This window comes from Malurus melanocephalus, unplaced genomic scaffold (assembly GCF_030028575.1).
Source record: "Malurus melanocephalus ecotype Western Australia unplaced genomic scaffold, MMel_1.1 scaffold_21, whole genome shotgun sequence".
Lineage (NCBI taxonomy): Eukaryota > Metazoa > Chordata > Aves > Passeriformes > Maluridae > Malurus > Malurus melanocephalus.
In genome coordinates this window covers 3,373,301-3,388,259 of record NW_026623253.1, presented here as the reverse complement: position 1 = coordinate 3,388,259, position 14,959 = coordinate 3,373,301, and the positions used below count along the sequence as shown (strand labels likewise).

The 14,959-nt window shown below is 35.5% G+C and overlaps 1 protein-coding gene across 4 annotated transcripts in view; it reads right to left on the bottom strand.

Annotated features, from left to right (window-relative positions):
* Positions 1-14,959, bottom strand: part of DCAF6 (DDB1 and CUL4 associated factor 6) — a 74,651-nt gene that overhangs the window by 43,438 nt on the left and 16,254 nt on the right. For all 4 annotated transcript variants that reach the window (XM_057389973.1, XM_057389974.1, XM_057389977.1 and 1 more), the window contains exons 3-6: positions 9,172-9,264; positions 6,324-6,509; positions 2,646-2,759; positions 1,452-1,587 (exon numbers count right to left, since the gene is read on the bottom strand). In XM_057389973.1, the coding sequence (XP_057245956.1) occupies positions 1,452-1,587; positions 2,646-2,759; positions 6,324-6,509; positions 9,172-9,264 (529 nt within the window). The remainder of the gene's footprint in view (positions 1-1,451; positions 1,588-2,645; positions 2,760-6,323; positions 6,510-9,171; positions 9,265-14,959) is intronic.

Sequence of the window (14,959 nt, the reverse complement as noted above, 5' to 3'; positions counted from 1 at the left end):
CAAAAAAGAAAACACACCCATGAACATATAAACGTATCACACACCCACCACATGGTGTTGTATGGATGGTGTCAAATGTAGTACAACTGGAAATTTTAAGAGCAGAAACACTTACAAAATAGTAATGCAAATCTATATCTACACTCAATGAGAGAGGAATTCATTACTTGAAACTAAAAATTTAGGGCATACATATCTTTTCTATGCAATTTGTAAAAAAACCACTATTTTTTCTTTGAGACATAATAACATTGTCACTTTGAAACTGAATCTAACACTTCTTCTTCACCCGAAGAAGCTCTAACACTGAGAAAAACAGACCGTACCAAAAAACTCCCAATTTGACATGAAACTGTTTCCTACATGGCAGAAACGATTAAATGAAAAGCAAATTTGCTCACTGGACATGGAATACTTCACCTCTTAAAAATCAAAAAAACCAAAAATTCTGCACAAACTGAAACATAACTATATCAATATCAAAAAAAAAAACCAAAAAAAAAAACCAGTCTTTAAAATGTTGTGTTTTCTCTCCTTTTGCTCTTCAGGCCAAAACACCCAATTTCACCTAATTTCTGAACTCTACCGTATTAGAGCACACACAGAGAACATTTTAGTCAACCCCCAGAATCTGTTTCCAGGCAMTTCTCCCAGAATTTTGCTGACCACTGTGATGGAAGGGAGAGCTCCTATAGAATGTTAGCCTGATGAGAGTGGTATTTTTGTGTTTAGTTATCTTTACTGTTCTCTTTCTTCTCTATCACAACAGGAAAATRCTGCACAAAATGACAAATTTTGATGTTGATTATTGATATATCACAAATATCTATATAAAAAAATCTTACATGTAAAAAAAATACTGATCATACATTATAATGAAGRGCAATATTAGATTCACACAACATGTTTTTGTGCAACTGACATTTTTTAATAAAATCCTTGGGTATGCAACTGAAGCATGCCAGCTTTCACCTGAGGAATCGGCAGCTTTTCAGTGAAATTGTGTTAGATAAAGCAACAACTACTGCAAAGGCAAGCACAGTGCAGGATATTATGGAGTTTGTATGGATGCTTGTAAGAAGCATCAGGTTCCAGCATGGTGGAGTACAAGACACGAACTTATTTAAAATTCAGGTGGATCACTGCAGGCTGCAATCCCTAGCTTTTTGGAATTCTGGAATCACACGTTTCAAGACAAAGTAAGAGACACAACAAAATGCCTTTTTCTACATTCAGGATGCAGTGCATTCTAAGATGCATGAAGGGAATATGTTTACTCACATTTCTGCATTAGCAAATATTAGAATGAAATTACTCTRCTATTACAAACCACAATTCCCAGAGAAGGAAGCTGCAGTGTTACACTGTGTCACTCACCACCTATTTTGAAAACAACCTGAATYTGGCACTGCCAATGGGTGCAAATGCTCACTGCACACTGTGGTTCCTACCTGTTGCCCTCGTGCCAAGCATTCTCCTGTCATAGATCCTCACGGAGCTGTCAGAACATCCTACAGCCAAGTAGTAGGGGATGGGGGGACAAATAGCAACAGAAGTGGCAGCACGACGACAGTTTATCAAAATATCCTGGAACACAAAAAATGCAGCATTGAAATTRCAGCYCTGAAYATTTGAAGTATAATTCYTTTTGGTTTTGTTTTGTTTACTTCAGGGGACAGGCAYCTCCCTTAGCCAAGGAGATTTTGAGAAAATAGTTCTGGCCCTGTGAAGATAGATCACAAAATGTGTTATCAGAAACACCACTGCACAGAAGGAAAACTATAAGAGAAAGAAAACTGTTAGCAGAACAGCTAAAAAAGAAACCAAACCAAAATAAAAACACAGGAACAAACRTTTAAGAATAGGTCAGCTAAAAATTCGTATTTATAAACTACCTTACACCTTGGATTTTCTTATGGAAACACAGTAACTGTGGAGGCAGAAGAACACTAAATATGCAGAAACAGTACAAATACATTGAAAGATCAGAATAGATTACATCTACAGGCAGATAACTGCATAGAGGGAGAAAAAATGAATGAAACCCCTAGAACTGGTAAATATACATGAAACTGAACAAAATTAATCAAGACTAGCAAKACATACTTCAGTAGTTTTTCTCCAATTCATTATCAACATTGTTTCTAAAATCCAAATAAAACGGAAACCACCAGTACCTTACCTTCTGGGGAGTGATACCAGTGACCTAATATAATTCATTACTAAATTTTTGCTTAGAGAGCAACAAAGGATGCTCAAGAACACAAAGCTGCAGATGATTCTCAAGGCTCATTTTTAGCCTCCAGTTCTGCACTCTACAATTAGTATAAACCAGACCAAAAGACTCAATTTCAACAAATACAGTCTTTTCTACCATATCTGAAGCCTCGCACCAAAGTTTATAAAATAAAAAATGCCAAAGGAGATATTAAAATTTAAAAAAAAAATAAAAAAAGACTCCTTAACTTTTATTGTTCCTTGGGAAACATACTGTCATCTCCAGCAATGACCCTGAAATCTATTATTTCTAAAAGCTTTACCAGAACTCATATCCTATGTTTGTGTGATGCACAGTTCTACATTCAGGACATGTTTATTAAAAGATTATTATTAAAGTCATCTTTATTAAAAGATTGCATTCTTACATCTTTACAATCTTCCTTGGTGCAGCTTGTTTTGATGCGAGTATCAAACCATCTGACGGTGCCGTCCTCACCACAAGAGAGGAAAGTGTACGGATCATTTGGTACTGTCATAATCTGCTCAAAAGACAGAAAGAACAAATGAGATTAMCATACCCACAGAAAGAGCACTAATTTAAAAATAAAAACATCAGTATTTTGAGCAGCACTAAGGCAATTCCACCTCAAGTCAAGCTTTCCAGTGAAGTAGCRAGGAAAATTGAAAAATTGATGATGTTTCTTCATTTTCAAAAATAGGTTTGAACTACCAAATCAAAGGAAACTTTTAAATGTCACTTAAGATTAAATATCTATAGGTCAAAGCTTACAGTTACTTCCATTATCTTTTAATGCACAAYATACATTTACTGCAATCACTTTTTAGATAACTTATCAGTTGGATTTAACTYAACAAAAGCTCAGTTTATTCTCTACTGAGTAAYAGAAGACAATCACAAAGTCCTCAGAAGTCTAAAAGCCTTGAAAATACTAAATGACTTTTATTCCCATTGGGCTAKTCCTTTACATTCTAAGTAGTTCCCTGCAGCAAGTCTGCATTAAAGGCTCTTACCAACCCACCTCCTCACTGCAATTTTTTTTTAAAATACACTTYTTTTAAGCACATCAATACAGATAGGAAAATGGTTCAATACAGTGCTAAGCTCAACCTTTCTCCAACTAGGGATGACTCTGAGAGAGTCTCACATGAATGGCTTCACTCAAGGCCTCCTTATGACAAAATAAAAAGGGAAGTGACCTGTTAAATATGACCTGTATTCCACAGGTCAATAAATGCACAGGAAATGCCAGGTTTTTTATACTCTGTCTCTTAAAACAGAAAACAGAGAATGTTGTGGCAGATTTTTCTTTTCCTACACTACAGCTCCTATCAATAAAAATTTAAAAAGTAACAAAAMCAGTTAATAGTCTAATACATTAATTGAACAAAGAGCACAAGTGATTCTTTAACATTTTTAATGTGATGATTTATCCCCCGTACTTCCCAAAACTCTTAGTTAAAGTAACCCACCTGCAAATCTCTCTATCTGAAGTGGGCTTATAAAGGTAACAGCGGAAGGGTTCAGCCTTTCTTGCAATGCTCAGTACAATAACTGAGTACAAGTTGCTGTGCCAAATAAGTTTRACTTGCAGAACAAAGCCAAGGTTTGAATGCCAACAGAACAACAAACTTCTGAGCTATGACCACTGTTCCTCAATATATCGGGGTAACATATTAAAAAGACCCTTTTTCACTACACATTTCACTCAAATTAACTTTATTTGCATAGTTATAAATTGTTTTTCAATCAGCAATTGTTCTTCAATCAACTAATAYCTTCCAGCATTTAGCAGAGGTTTCAATGAAACCATTTTGCTCCAATAATGTTGCTCTTATTTCTAGTGGCTCTATTTTTTGTTCACACTGATGCCATTTCACCATATATATGTAATGGAACTTGCACATGGCAAGTTTCATGTGTGGTGCTTACAAACATCCTAAGTACTTTATAAGCACTAAACCAGAGAAATGGAGAAGTGTAAGCTCCAATAATTGAGTCAATATTACTACATTRAAGTTCAACAAGTACACATTATATATATATATATATATAAAATMTTTATTTTTACTGACTAAAAACCTGTTTTCTACTTAACTTTAAAAGTACATAGCTATATGATWATTTTACTGCATTTAAAATAGGAAAGTAAGGKGTCCATAAAAGTACATTCTTTCTGAAATGCAACTAACATGAAAGGCAATAAAGAAAAGCATTTGGCCAAGTAAAAACAAACTTGTCATGGCCTTGTACAAACAATAAATTCTTCAGAAACGTCTCTCAGAACTTCTCCCTCTATTCTCACTCAGAACTAAAAACAGCTGTACAATTATCTCACAGTTTCAACAATCTAAACCAATTTCCACATTCCTCTGTTTCATGTTTTTGCAAAGTCTTGAACTGTCACAAACTCCAAGAGCTGTATATATTCAAACCACATTCAAATTCAGAATTGGTACCTCAGGGGCAGCTTTTAGCGTTTGTTATTTAGAGAACCCAGTGAGTCAAAGTTYTATATTTAACATGATGATGTAGTTACACACAGCTGGGCAGTAACGTCACAATATTTAGAAATTATCTCCCCACTCCAGGAACCTCTCAGTGATGGGGCTGGGTTCTATCAGAAACTGAACATGTGTCTCAGCCATTTGCTTCAACCCCCTGCTATTTACTCTATTATAATTTCAAAGAAAGGTCTGTTATGCCAAACATGTGCATTTCATGTTCAAATAACAGGTTTAAGACACAGTAACAGAATTTATACACTTTGGAAAAAGTATCCCCCAAAATGTACTATAAACATATCTTTTTGAAGAGAGAYCAAATTGAAGTATGCTAAACCTCAGTGCAAAACAGAATAAGAAAAATAACTTCAAGATGAGACAAAGTTGTTGTAATAGTCAATGCCATATAGAGGTTTTGATATTCCTTCCATAAACTGTTTAAAAAAAGCATAAAAAACCAAAACTGTATCACACTTCTGTCATTCAAATTAACAGTAATACCCTCATATTAACATCATTTGGTGACTAAAAATCATCCCAAGTAAGACCATTTCAGTTGTGCAATACATCAGAGAAACATATTTGGTGTCATTAAAACCATAAGAAAACTTTCACTACATGAACAAAAACTAAGTCTGGCAGTACTTCAGCCACTTTTTTTATACACTCCAATATTTTTATGAGAAATTTTTAAAGATTTTATTCACTTAACATGCAAAGAAAGCAATCTAAAAGCTTGCTATGAAATCTGAACTAAAGAGTTTTAAAAGCAATGGATCTGGGATTTTTTCACTATGTGTTAAAAAAGCTCCAAAAAATAAATAAATAAACAGGAACATTTATAACTTAACAAGAAAATTGCAGTATTTTTTCTATTTTAAGCACAACGAGTTTTGCAATCAGCAGATTTTGCTGTCATTTTTTAAAAAGCAGGTATATCAATAWATCTTATTATCTTCCTAAATTAAGTAACACTTTGTTTCCTCACTTGCCTAATTTWTAAGAATAGAACTTCCAAGGGAGGATTAAAAACACTGTGGCTAAATTTACACCTGAAGAATTAACCAGAATACACAACAGAAAAATTATCTACAACTATGAACACATTTTTCAGACTAAATTGCTCATACATGCTGAAATAAGCAGTTCTTGGAAGGATTTAAATTGTGAGAAATTGCTGAAAAGTTCAGGAGAAGAAGGTGAGGCGGGGGAAAAGAACAAGAATAAAAATAAAAATGCAAAACAGTCACRGTCCCCACCCCGCAACCTATTTCAGGATGAAACTCACAGCACAATTCAAATCTGCTTTGCTCTGCAGAACATTCATTTAGTGAAGGTGAATTCATATTTGCAAATAAAAGCAGTCTTAACAGYGCCACTTCTTGCAAAGTTCTCCGTGTAATTTAGCACATTTCTCTGTTCAAGCCTACTTTAAGTGGGAAAAATAAAAATCTACTCAAAAAAGACAGAAGAAAAATACTGTAACTCTCACCGAAACAAAGTTCTCAGCAGTCTGGACAACAACACAACAAAACACGTATTTTACCCATCTGGAAATTATGATTTATTTTGTRAGGTACCTCGTAGGTAGTCCCATAGTGGCAGGTGTACTGGCATTGCCTGTTGGTCTCTGCATCTTGTTCAACATTCGTGTAGAAAATGACTCCGTCTCCGGAACAAGAAACAATCTGCTTGTCATTGGTRCATGGTAAGAACTTTGCGCTGAAAATATTGGCCCTGTGTCCTGAGCGAATTGTTGTGAGAACCTAAAGAACAAAGGAAAAGGGAGACTGCATCAGGTTTCTGTTTTCCAAGCAAATAAAGAATGGAAAAATAAGAGACTGTGGTACTATGAAATATCAGTTAGGCACAGACTGCCAGTGATCTACAGTTCAATACAACCGAACAGAAAAGCTGCCTTTACACCAAATTTCTTCTAAGAATGAAGTAGTTCTACAAGAGACATTTGCTCAGGCATTTGCACAAAGCAGTCTGCAAAATAAAAGGGCTGGAATGCAGCTGCCACCTTTTGTTTTTGCTATGCTGGTTACACATCACATCAGGTTTCTCAAAGTGAAACATTATTCCAGGGTGATGGTGCAGCCCCCCAGCGTGTCAGTGAGGAAAGACTCAGAAGATTCCTAATGTTTTACTTCAAGAAGAATAAGGCACTGTAATCCAGGCCAGCTTTATAGACTTTAAAAATTGATGTTACTCTTCAAATAAATTACTCTGAAAAGGAGGAGTGAAATTTATAAAGAAGGATGTTTTGAAACAAACCAAAAATAAATAAACGTTTAAGAACTTGATTATAGGGCAATAAACCAAGACTTGACTTATTCATCTCCTTCACTGACAATAAAACAGAGAAGCTTATGATTTATTTCATCATCACAGCTAATTTAAAACACTTTGTGGTGACCCTTTATACTTCCTAACATACTTCTTATTAGTCCACGAAAACTGAAAAAACCTCCACACGCTTTCCTGTGCACTAGTGAACATTAAATTCTTATTTCCCCCATCTGCACCACTTAAACCAAAYTGCATTTTCACCACTTCCATTAGGGAAAAAATACTTACCAAGTTGTGTACAGTATGAAAATTACTTTCAAATTTCCACTCAATTAACTTAATCAAAGAAAGCGTTTGCAAATGAAGTTTCTCTGTCAGTAACAGTTCATGCCTAACATTTCACAAGTGCTATTTTACACCTTTTAAATAATTCTCACCAAAAACATTTAACAGTGTATCTGAATATTCTAAAATGTGCACAATATGGATGGCTGAAGTCTGTTTTTGCTACTCTACCTAGCTCACAATACAAAATATGGTGACAAGGATATTTGCCAAGATGACAGAATTACAGCACAGCTCTGATACCAATTTGCTGCTATTTCCTGTATTGATTCTGTTACTCAAGCCAGAGAAAATAAGCTAACACAATGGTAGCACTCATTAAAAATCACATCTCTAGCACATTTCAGGAACAACACTGTTTATTAAGCCTTCTTGCTAGTACCCAGCAAGTACCGAGTGTTTTATAATTGCATTTGCATGTATCGAGGGAGAAAAAATAAAATCATCTTCTTCTCTGATTTTACGTAAAATAAATAACTCAGCTAACTGTCAAAGCAAAAAGGAAACAAAACACCTCCCATATTCCTCATTAGGTGCAAGCACAGGAGAAGTATACAACAAGGGGGAAAAATCATCCCATGAAAGCATAAAGCTTCAACTGCAGTAACTATTAAAATATTACAATATTTTAGTGGAAAAATGACATTAAGAAGCAACTATCCCACAATGGGATATTAAAAGTAACTAYGCTCAATAAATAATATTAAACATCCTTTATATGCATGAAAATTTCTTACCCTGCAAGTCTCTCCAACAACACTCACTTTGCAATACATCCACCATCCACTTCATAGCTGTCTTGGTTATCTCTTTGTCAGCAGAACTCCCAGTCCAAGAGAAACCCTGGTCTAATGATACTGATCTGAACTTTGTCAGGATGACACCAAGAATTGAAAGGAAGAGATGAAGTTGGGAAGCTATGGCTTATTTGGGGAGGTGAGGAAAAGGGCACAGGGAACACTCCAAACCACTACCATTTTCCCACCATAACTCTTCAGGAAAGCAAAATATTGCCTTCTACTCAAACCCTCTTCCACCATAACAACCCCACACATTTTGTTCCTCCAAACRTATTTAATTTCTGAGCATATCCTCAGGATTTAGTTGTCAACCTCTGAGAGGACACCATATCAGCAGCTCCTTCAAGAGAAAAGCGTGGGACACTGCTACTACCTGACGGATGCCAGCTGGCATTACTGGGTGTCTTTCAGCTGCATTGTAACCCTTTTTYCAGTACAAATTATTCTCAATAGACATGCAGGCACACACGAGGCAATGTAATTTTAAATTGGAGTGACCTATTTTAATAAAGATTGGCACTCCAAAAACATTACACAGAAAGGCAACTCAGTACATTACACAGAGCAAAAGCTAATACAATATCTTAAAACTGAAGTGAGAGGAAAACAGTTTATCTGACTACAAGATTTCACAAGAACTACTGAATCCTATTGCTAGTTCTGACACTAATCTGTGGTGAGACCAYGTTCCCTTTGTGCCTGGCCATGTACCGTAAAATGAGATAATACCAATGTCGYAAAGGATTAGAACTCCAAGGTTTTAAACCACTGTGAAGTTTTATTCCCATTTATAAACACTAGGAAGTGCATTATACTATCTTTGTCACATAATAATTAATAACTGAAAACTAATAAATGGAAAAATATTTTGTTATAAAATATTGAACTAGTATATTGAAAAAAAAACTCATTTTATTATTGCAATATGTTGAAAAATARTAATTTGCATCCTATTGGAAAATTAACAAGCATCCAGAAAGAAACCTACCTTTCTGCTGTAGGGATTACTAATTACCAGGTTGGTGTCATCTGAACCAGATAAAATATATTCTCCTGTATCGTTCCAGCAAATTGTATTCACCTGCATGAATWAAAAAAAGAAATGTTTAGACTTACATTAATTCAATTTTCACTACATTAAAACATCAATACTCATCCAACAATACAGAAAGAGGAGTTAACAAATTCAACTGAAATGATGGAAATTCTAAGCAGCTAGCATAAAAAAAAAAATTGTGTTTTTAAAACAAATTGATAAGGGAATCACCAACTTCACCTATGGCATCTCAATTACTCCTCTGCTCCTCAAGAGTTCATCAGGTAAATTAAGCTTCCCACAGTAGTCACAATTTACACATTCAGGTGCTTTAATGTACCAAATCTACTCCACAGAGTTCTCTGAATTTGAACTGGAGGGCATCACAGTGCTCTCATTATTGTATCTTCACCACATCCAAATTCTGACCATCCATTACATTGCACACTTTCCAGCGACCACACCTCAGGGAAAAGCACTGCAGAATCCATCCCAGATCCCTTTTGAAAAGTGTGAGTATGCTGGGAAAGAAGAATCCTACAATGAGGAATAGAATTGTACTGGGAGAGCTTTACAATACATTTCCTTATCAATTCTCCTTTTCACAAGACTGTGCTTAAAAATGTGTCAGTGAAACAAAACTGTGAAAGCACTCAAAAACCAGGAAGCTCAAAAAGTATCTTCCAAGCAGCAGCTCATGCACAAGCACCAAAGACTGCATGCAAGACCATTTTTATTTCAAGTAGGCTCTAAAATACCTTCAAGTGTCAAACTGCAGCCCATCACCATTTTCTGCTGGCTAGATTCTGTTGGCAGAACAGCTGCCTTAGTGTAATGTACCAGAGTGGACTACAGAATTGGTAAAAAAACCACTTCGTTCTAAATTGATTTCTTATGCTTTTATAAAACTCAAATGTTTCACACTTTGAGCCCCCACCCCCCCCAAAAAAAACCCCAAAATCATTTTTGCTTAAAATAAATACACCCATTCTAGTTACTGTTTTAATTGCAAATTTAGTTGCAAAATTAGAGTTCAGTCTCAGATGGATCACAGGGACAACACCACCTTGATATTCTCAAGTGGAAGAACTTGAGGAGAGATCTTGGTGTTAAACAAACATGACTGCRGCAGGGCTAGCTCAGTTTAAGCAACAGTCAGATATTATTAGTATTCATTAGGAAATGCACAGAAGAGCAGGGTATAGTGCATGGCAATCCCATGTCTTCCACACTAAACAGTTTGGGTTCATATCCCGCTCCCATATTCTCCATTACTGGTCTTTTGGAAAGAGAAATTATGAAAAGGAATTACCGGGGTGCTCACAGGTATCTAGCATTTTTTATTGCAAGAAGCAAATAATTTGTACTGCTCTGGGGAAGAAGTATGATAGAAGCTTATGAGAACATGAATGRCATGGAAAAAGTAAGAAATTATTTTCCATGGATCTTTACAGTACAGGAAATGGAAGACCTTAAATTAAACTATCAGATGAGACATGGCTTTTTGATGAAACTAGTAATCATAGTCATGGAACATTCTAAACACCAGAAGTGGAAGAATATACATACTCATCAAAGAAAAATGAAAAATKATCAGAAACCAAAGATGCAGGTTCCACCTCCATCTGCTCATTAAAGTGTGATRTGCTCTCTAGATCATCCATCAAGTACAGTCTGCTTGCCCTGCCTCAACTTCCTTCAACAATATGTGCTGGCCACTCTCAGGGCCAAGTTATTGGGCTCCAGTGAGCTTTGGTATGAYCTTGCATGGCCACTCTTATGATTTTATAACTCTGGCTGTCAATCACCRAGAACCACACTTTCAGCTAGCCCCCAGAACCATCTATCATTGAAATAACCTGTCCYGACAATGGCTGTACTCTAAAAATGTTGTCAAACATAGCACAGTACACCCCTGCTAGGGCAAACACACAACCCAAGAATGTTTATTTTCATCTACATTTCCTCCCAGGCAGGAAAATATTATTATCATTGCCCTAAAGAAATCAAAATGCTAATGTAAGAATACAGGAATAGAAACAAGAACCTAACACTGAAAAAGCAAGGAAGCAACCGAAAAATTTAAAGTCATGATGAGAGAAAGAAGAGTTAGCACAAAAAATAAACAAACTGAGGGGGTGGATGCGTATATTTAKGTACAAACCAAAATATGTAGGAAAGCAAAGCAGAGAAAACACTGAAGATGCAAACGGGAGACAAGATTATCTAAACTGCAGCATCACAAGTCTACACAAGACATCAATCATTCTCCTCCTAAATTCCAATTTCATTGCAATGATTGCCTCAGTTGAGCAATTTCAATACACCTTACACAGACCAAAGTTGGTTCAAAAAAAAAATCCTGAAGTAAGATGATATACCCAAATATATACTAGAGGTCTGTAAACTAAACAGGCTTTTTATTCTGTACCAAATCACCTTTTCAACACTACTGACAATAAATAACACAAAAACTAACAAAGTCTTTCCATGAAATGAACTCGCAGGGTTTCTTTCCAGACTTTACAATAAGTGATCAGTCAATACACACAGTGTTCAGTACAACCTACTGACCAACACTGAATAACCCAAATAAATTTGCATACGGGTCACTAAAATCAGATGCTCAACAGCGCCAGAATGAAAAAAAAATTAGCCTCATTCCATGGCAGCAAACTTACTATTAAAATACAATGTAAAATAAGGATTGGCTAGAAAACTGGTTTGTATTTCAAATGGTTGGACCCTGGTTTGTGTTTCAGTGTAGAAAAGCTACATACTCTATCACCTGTACTGCCACTCAACACCCAAGTAAAAACACAATTTAACAGTTACTACATTAAGGTTTGGAAATCTTGAGAAAGGGTGTTAGAGCCAAAGGAAAGGATACATCAAACACAAAGGACAGACAATTACTAACAAGGGAAGAAAAGCCAAAGGGTGTGCAATTACCTGTTTTCTATTAAGTACTTCCCATTATTAATTGTATCTAATTTTATTTGCCACTCATCTTGCCTTCCAAGCAAGACGATTCATAAGTCAATTTTTGATTGATAAGTCAATTAGTATTTGATTGATATTTTTGATTCATAAGTCAACTAGTCAGATATAAATTTAATATCTCAGTGTTTTCCTCAAAGACAATGCAGGAGGCAGTGCAGCCAACCCTTAAAAAACTGAAAAATGCAAACTCCTCACTTCTGTGTAAGGTGACAGCAGAAACAACTCTTTTGTGAACAGAAGAGATTAACAGACTACAAGAAACAGAGGAAAACAAATAAAAATGGTTGCAGATGTCCAGAATATCAGGAATATCTCCCAAGCAAGGAAGGGGGTGAAAAAGGCAATGCTATTCATCTGTGGAAGACAAGGTAAAAACTGCAYATTCTAAGAAAACACAAACTCCCTATGCTAATTTAAGCCTGGCTTTGAGGACTACATCTGAAAAGGACTTGCTCCCAAGTGCCATCCTGAAGGAGGTGAATGCCACGAAGGATGCTGGTTTGTTATCGGTCTGAATGTCTATACACAGAAATGAGAAATTACTCCTTCAGATAATCCTCTTTATTTTAAAATGTAGTATTTACTCATGTCAAATGCTCTATCTACATTCTCCACTTCAGTCTTCAAAGGACCAAAATGGAAAGAAAATGACCCATATTTTTACTGCAATTCAATACAGTTTATCATCTACTTTATCCTATAATTTCCCTACACTTCATCGCTGCTGGTCCAGATTGCTTCTCTTTCAACATTTCTCTTTCGGATTTAATGACTTCATGCAGAACAGCTCACCTAACTCTTTTCCTAACATTTCCTCATCTTCTTAAGCTCCCTTTAGAGCTAACACAGAAAATGGCRACTTCTGGCATACAAATGATCTTASTGAATTTGACAATGTGAACRCTGTCGAAAGAAGCAAATCCTGCCCTGGAAGGATCATAAGGCTACAAGAAGAMATCAGTAATTCTGTAGAACCAATTCAATTACTTCACATATTACTGCTAGAAACTGTGACTGCAAACCAAGGGCAAAATGGGACTGTTTCAAAGAGTACAGTCCCTGAGCTCTGAGGTGAAAATACTYATATTTTAAACAGAAAGGTGCTATGATAATTACTGCTACAAGAGTATGATACATTAATTAAYAGAATATTCCCTGCTTCACAGATATACGGCCTGGGTATGATTATACACACAGTTRTATCCTCCACAGGATCTCTCTTTTGTGTAACAGGTAGGAACTTGGACTTTACTTTTATCCTTCATTAGTAAAAAAATTTCTTGCCTTAAGTAAGTTGTCATCCATGTCCAATTTACACAGCAGGCTTTATATAGAAAATATAAGTCACAACTTATTCAACAGCACAATGCAAAAGTTCTTAAAACCACCAATCAAACAGCAACCAAAGGAAACCCCAAAGCCCTGCCATCCAACCCTCATAAAAAACCCCAACCACCCAAAAACCAAACCCAGAAACACCCTTTAACATGGCACTCACTTCCCACACTTGAAATGCATGCTGAGTCAGCAGTTGTGGGAAGGAGGGGGGAGGAGGAGCCTAATTACCATTGATGGTAATAAGCAGTTTAATCACTATGAGCATTGTAATTTGACTGACTTTATTTCACAGATTTTTTTAAAGCAAACAGTAAGAAATTATAATGAATCRTTGTTAGCCATAAAAGATTATTCCTTGCAAAAGACCACACAGTAAATGAGGTAAGAACTCCCAACAGCCCATTCATCAAAGGTGGAGATTCTGAGCAAATGTAACTTCTAGAGACATGTTTTCAAACTAYAGTATTTAAATACTGCATTTAAACACTGTAGTATTTTAAACACCTGCAAATAATGCCGTATGTTTACAATTAAAGCATTTTCCACCCACTAAAACAATTAGGCCATATGTTAAAGCATACTTTAAAAGCTAACACAATCTGATCAAAATTAGTTTTCAAATACATATCCAACAGGCAGATACAAGCAAAACCAACAGCCAACACCAAATCTGCAATTTCTGTTACATGACACAAAGGCAGATAATTGAAAGAGAGATCAGTCCCTTCATTTTTAACAAGTAGTGAACAAATACTGTTTTCCTATCATCTGTTTTAATAGGAAAAAAATTACTATTTTTATAGGAAAATTAAGAAAAAAATTTTAAAAAATTAAAAATTCCAATCAACTTCAGGAAAGAAAAATTGAAATTTTGCATCTTAAGTATTTGAGGAGATGAAAAATTACTAGAGAACAAATTCTGAAGTAAAGTATCACTGTTACAACTTTGAATATAAAAATTAATAAATRCACATAGATTCATAGAAAAGTTTGGGTTGGAAGAGACCTTACATCAACATTCTTGTAACTTTTCTTGAAAAAARGAGAAATTAATGTATTTGTTTCATTACACCAACACCGTCTGTACCAGAACACAAACTTATAATGGTACTCAGTACAGGAAAAGTGCTCGCATTTTATGTACAGCATTTCTAATCCTTGCCTTTCCCAGACTTTCCAGGTTCACAAAAACATAGGCACATCAAAATCATACTTCTGGATCTCAAGAAGACTGGATGTTAACAACACTTGTTCCTTAGAACTACAACTGTGTTTGTTAACAACTGTAACACTCCTTAATCAAAAGCCTGAACAACTCAAGCTAAAATAATCCTTACATTTGAACAGCTTTAGAAAAATACATGGTACAGTATGAAAGCTAAACTTAGATTTTCAGTTT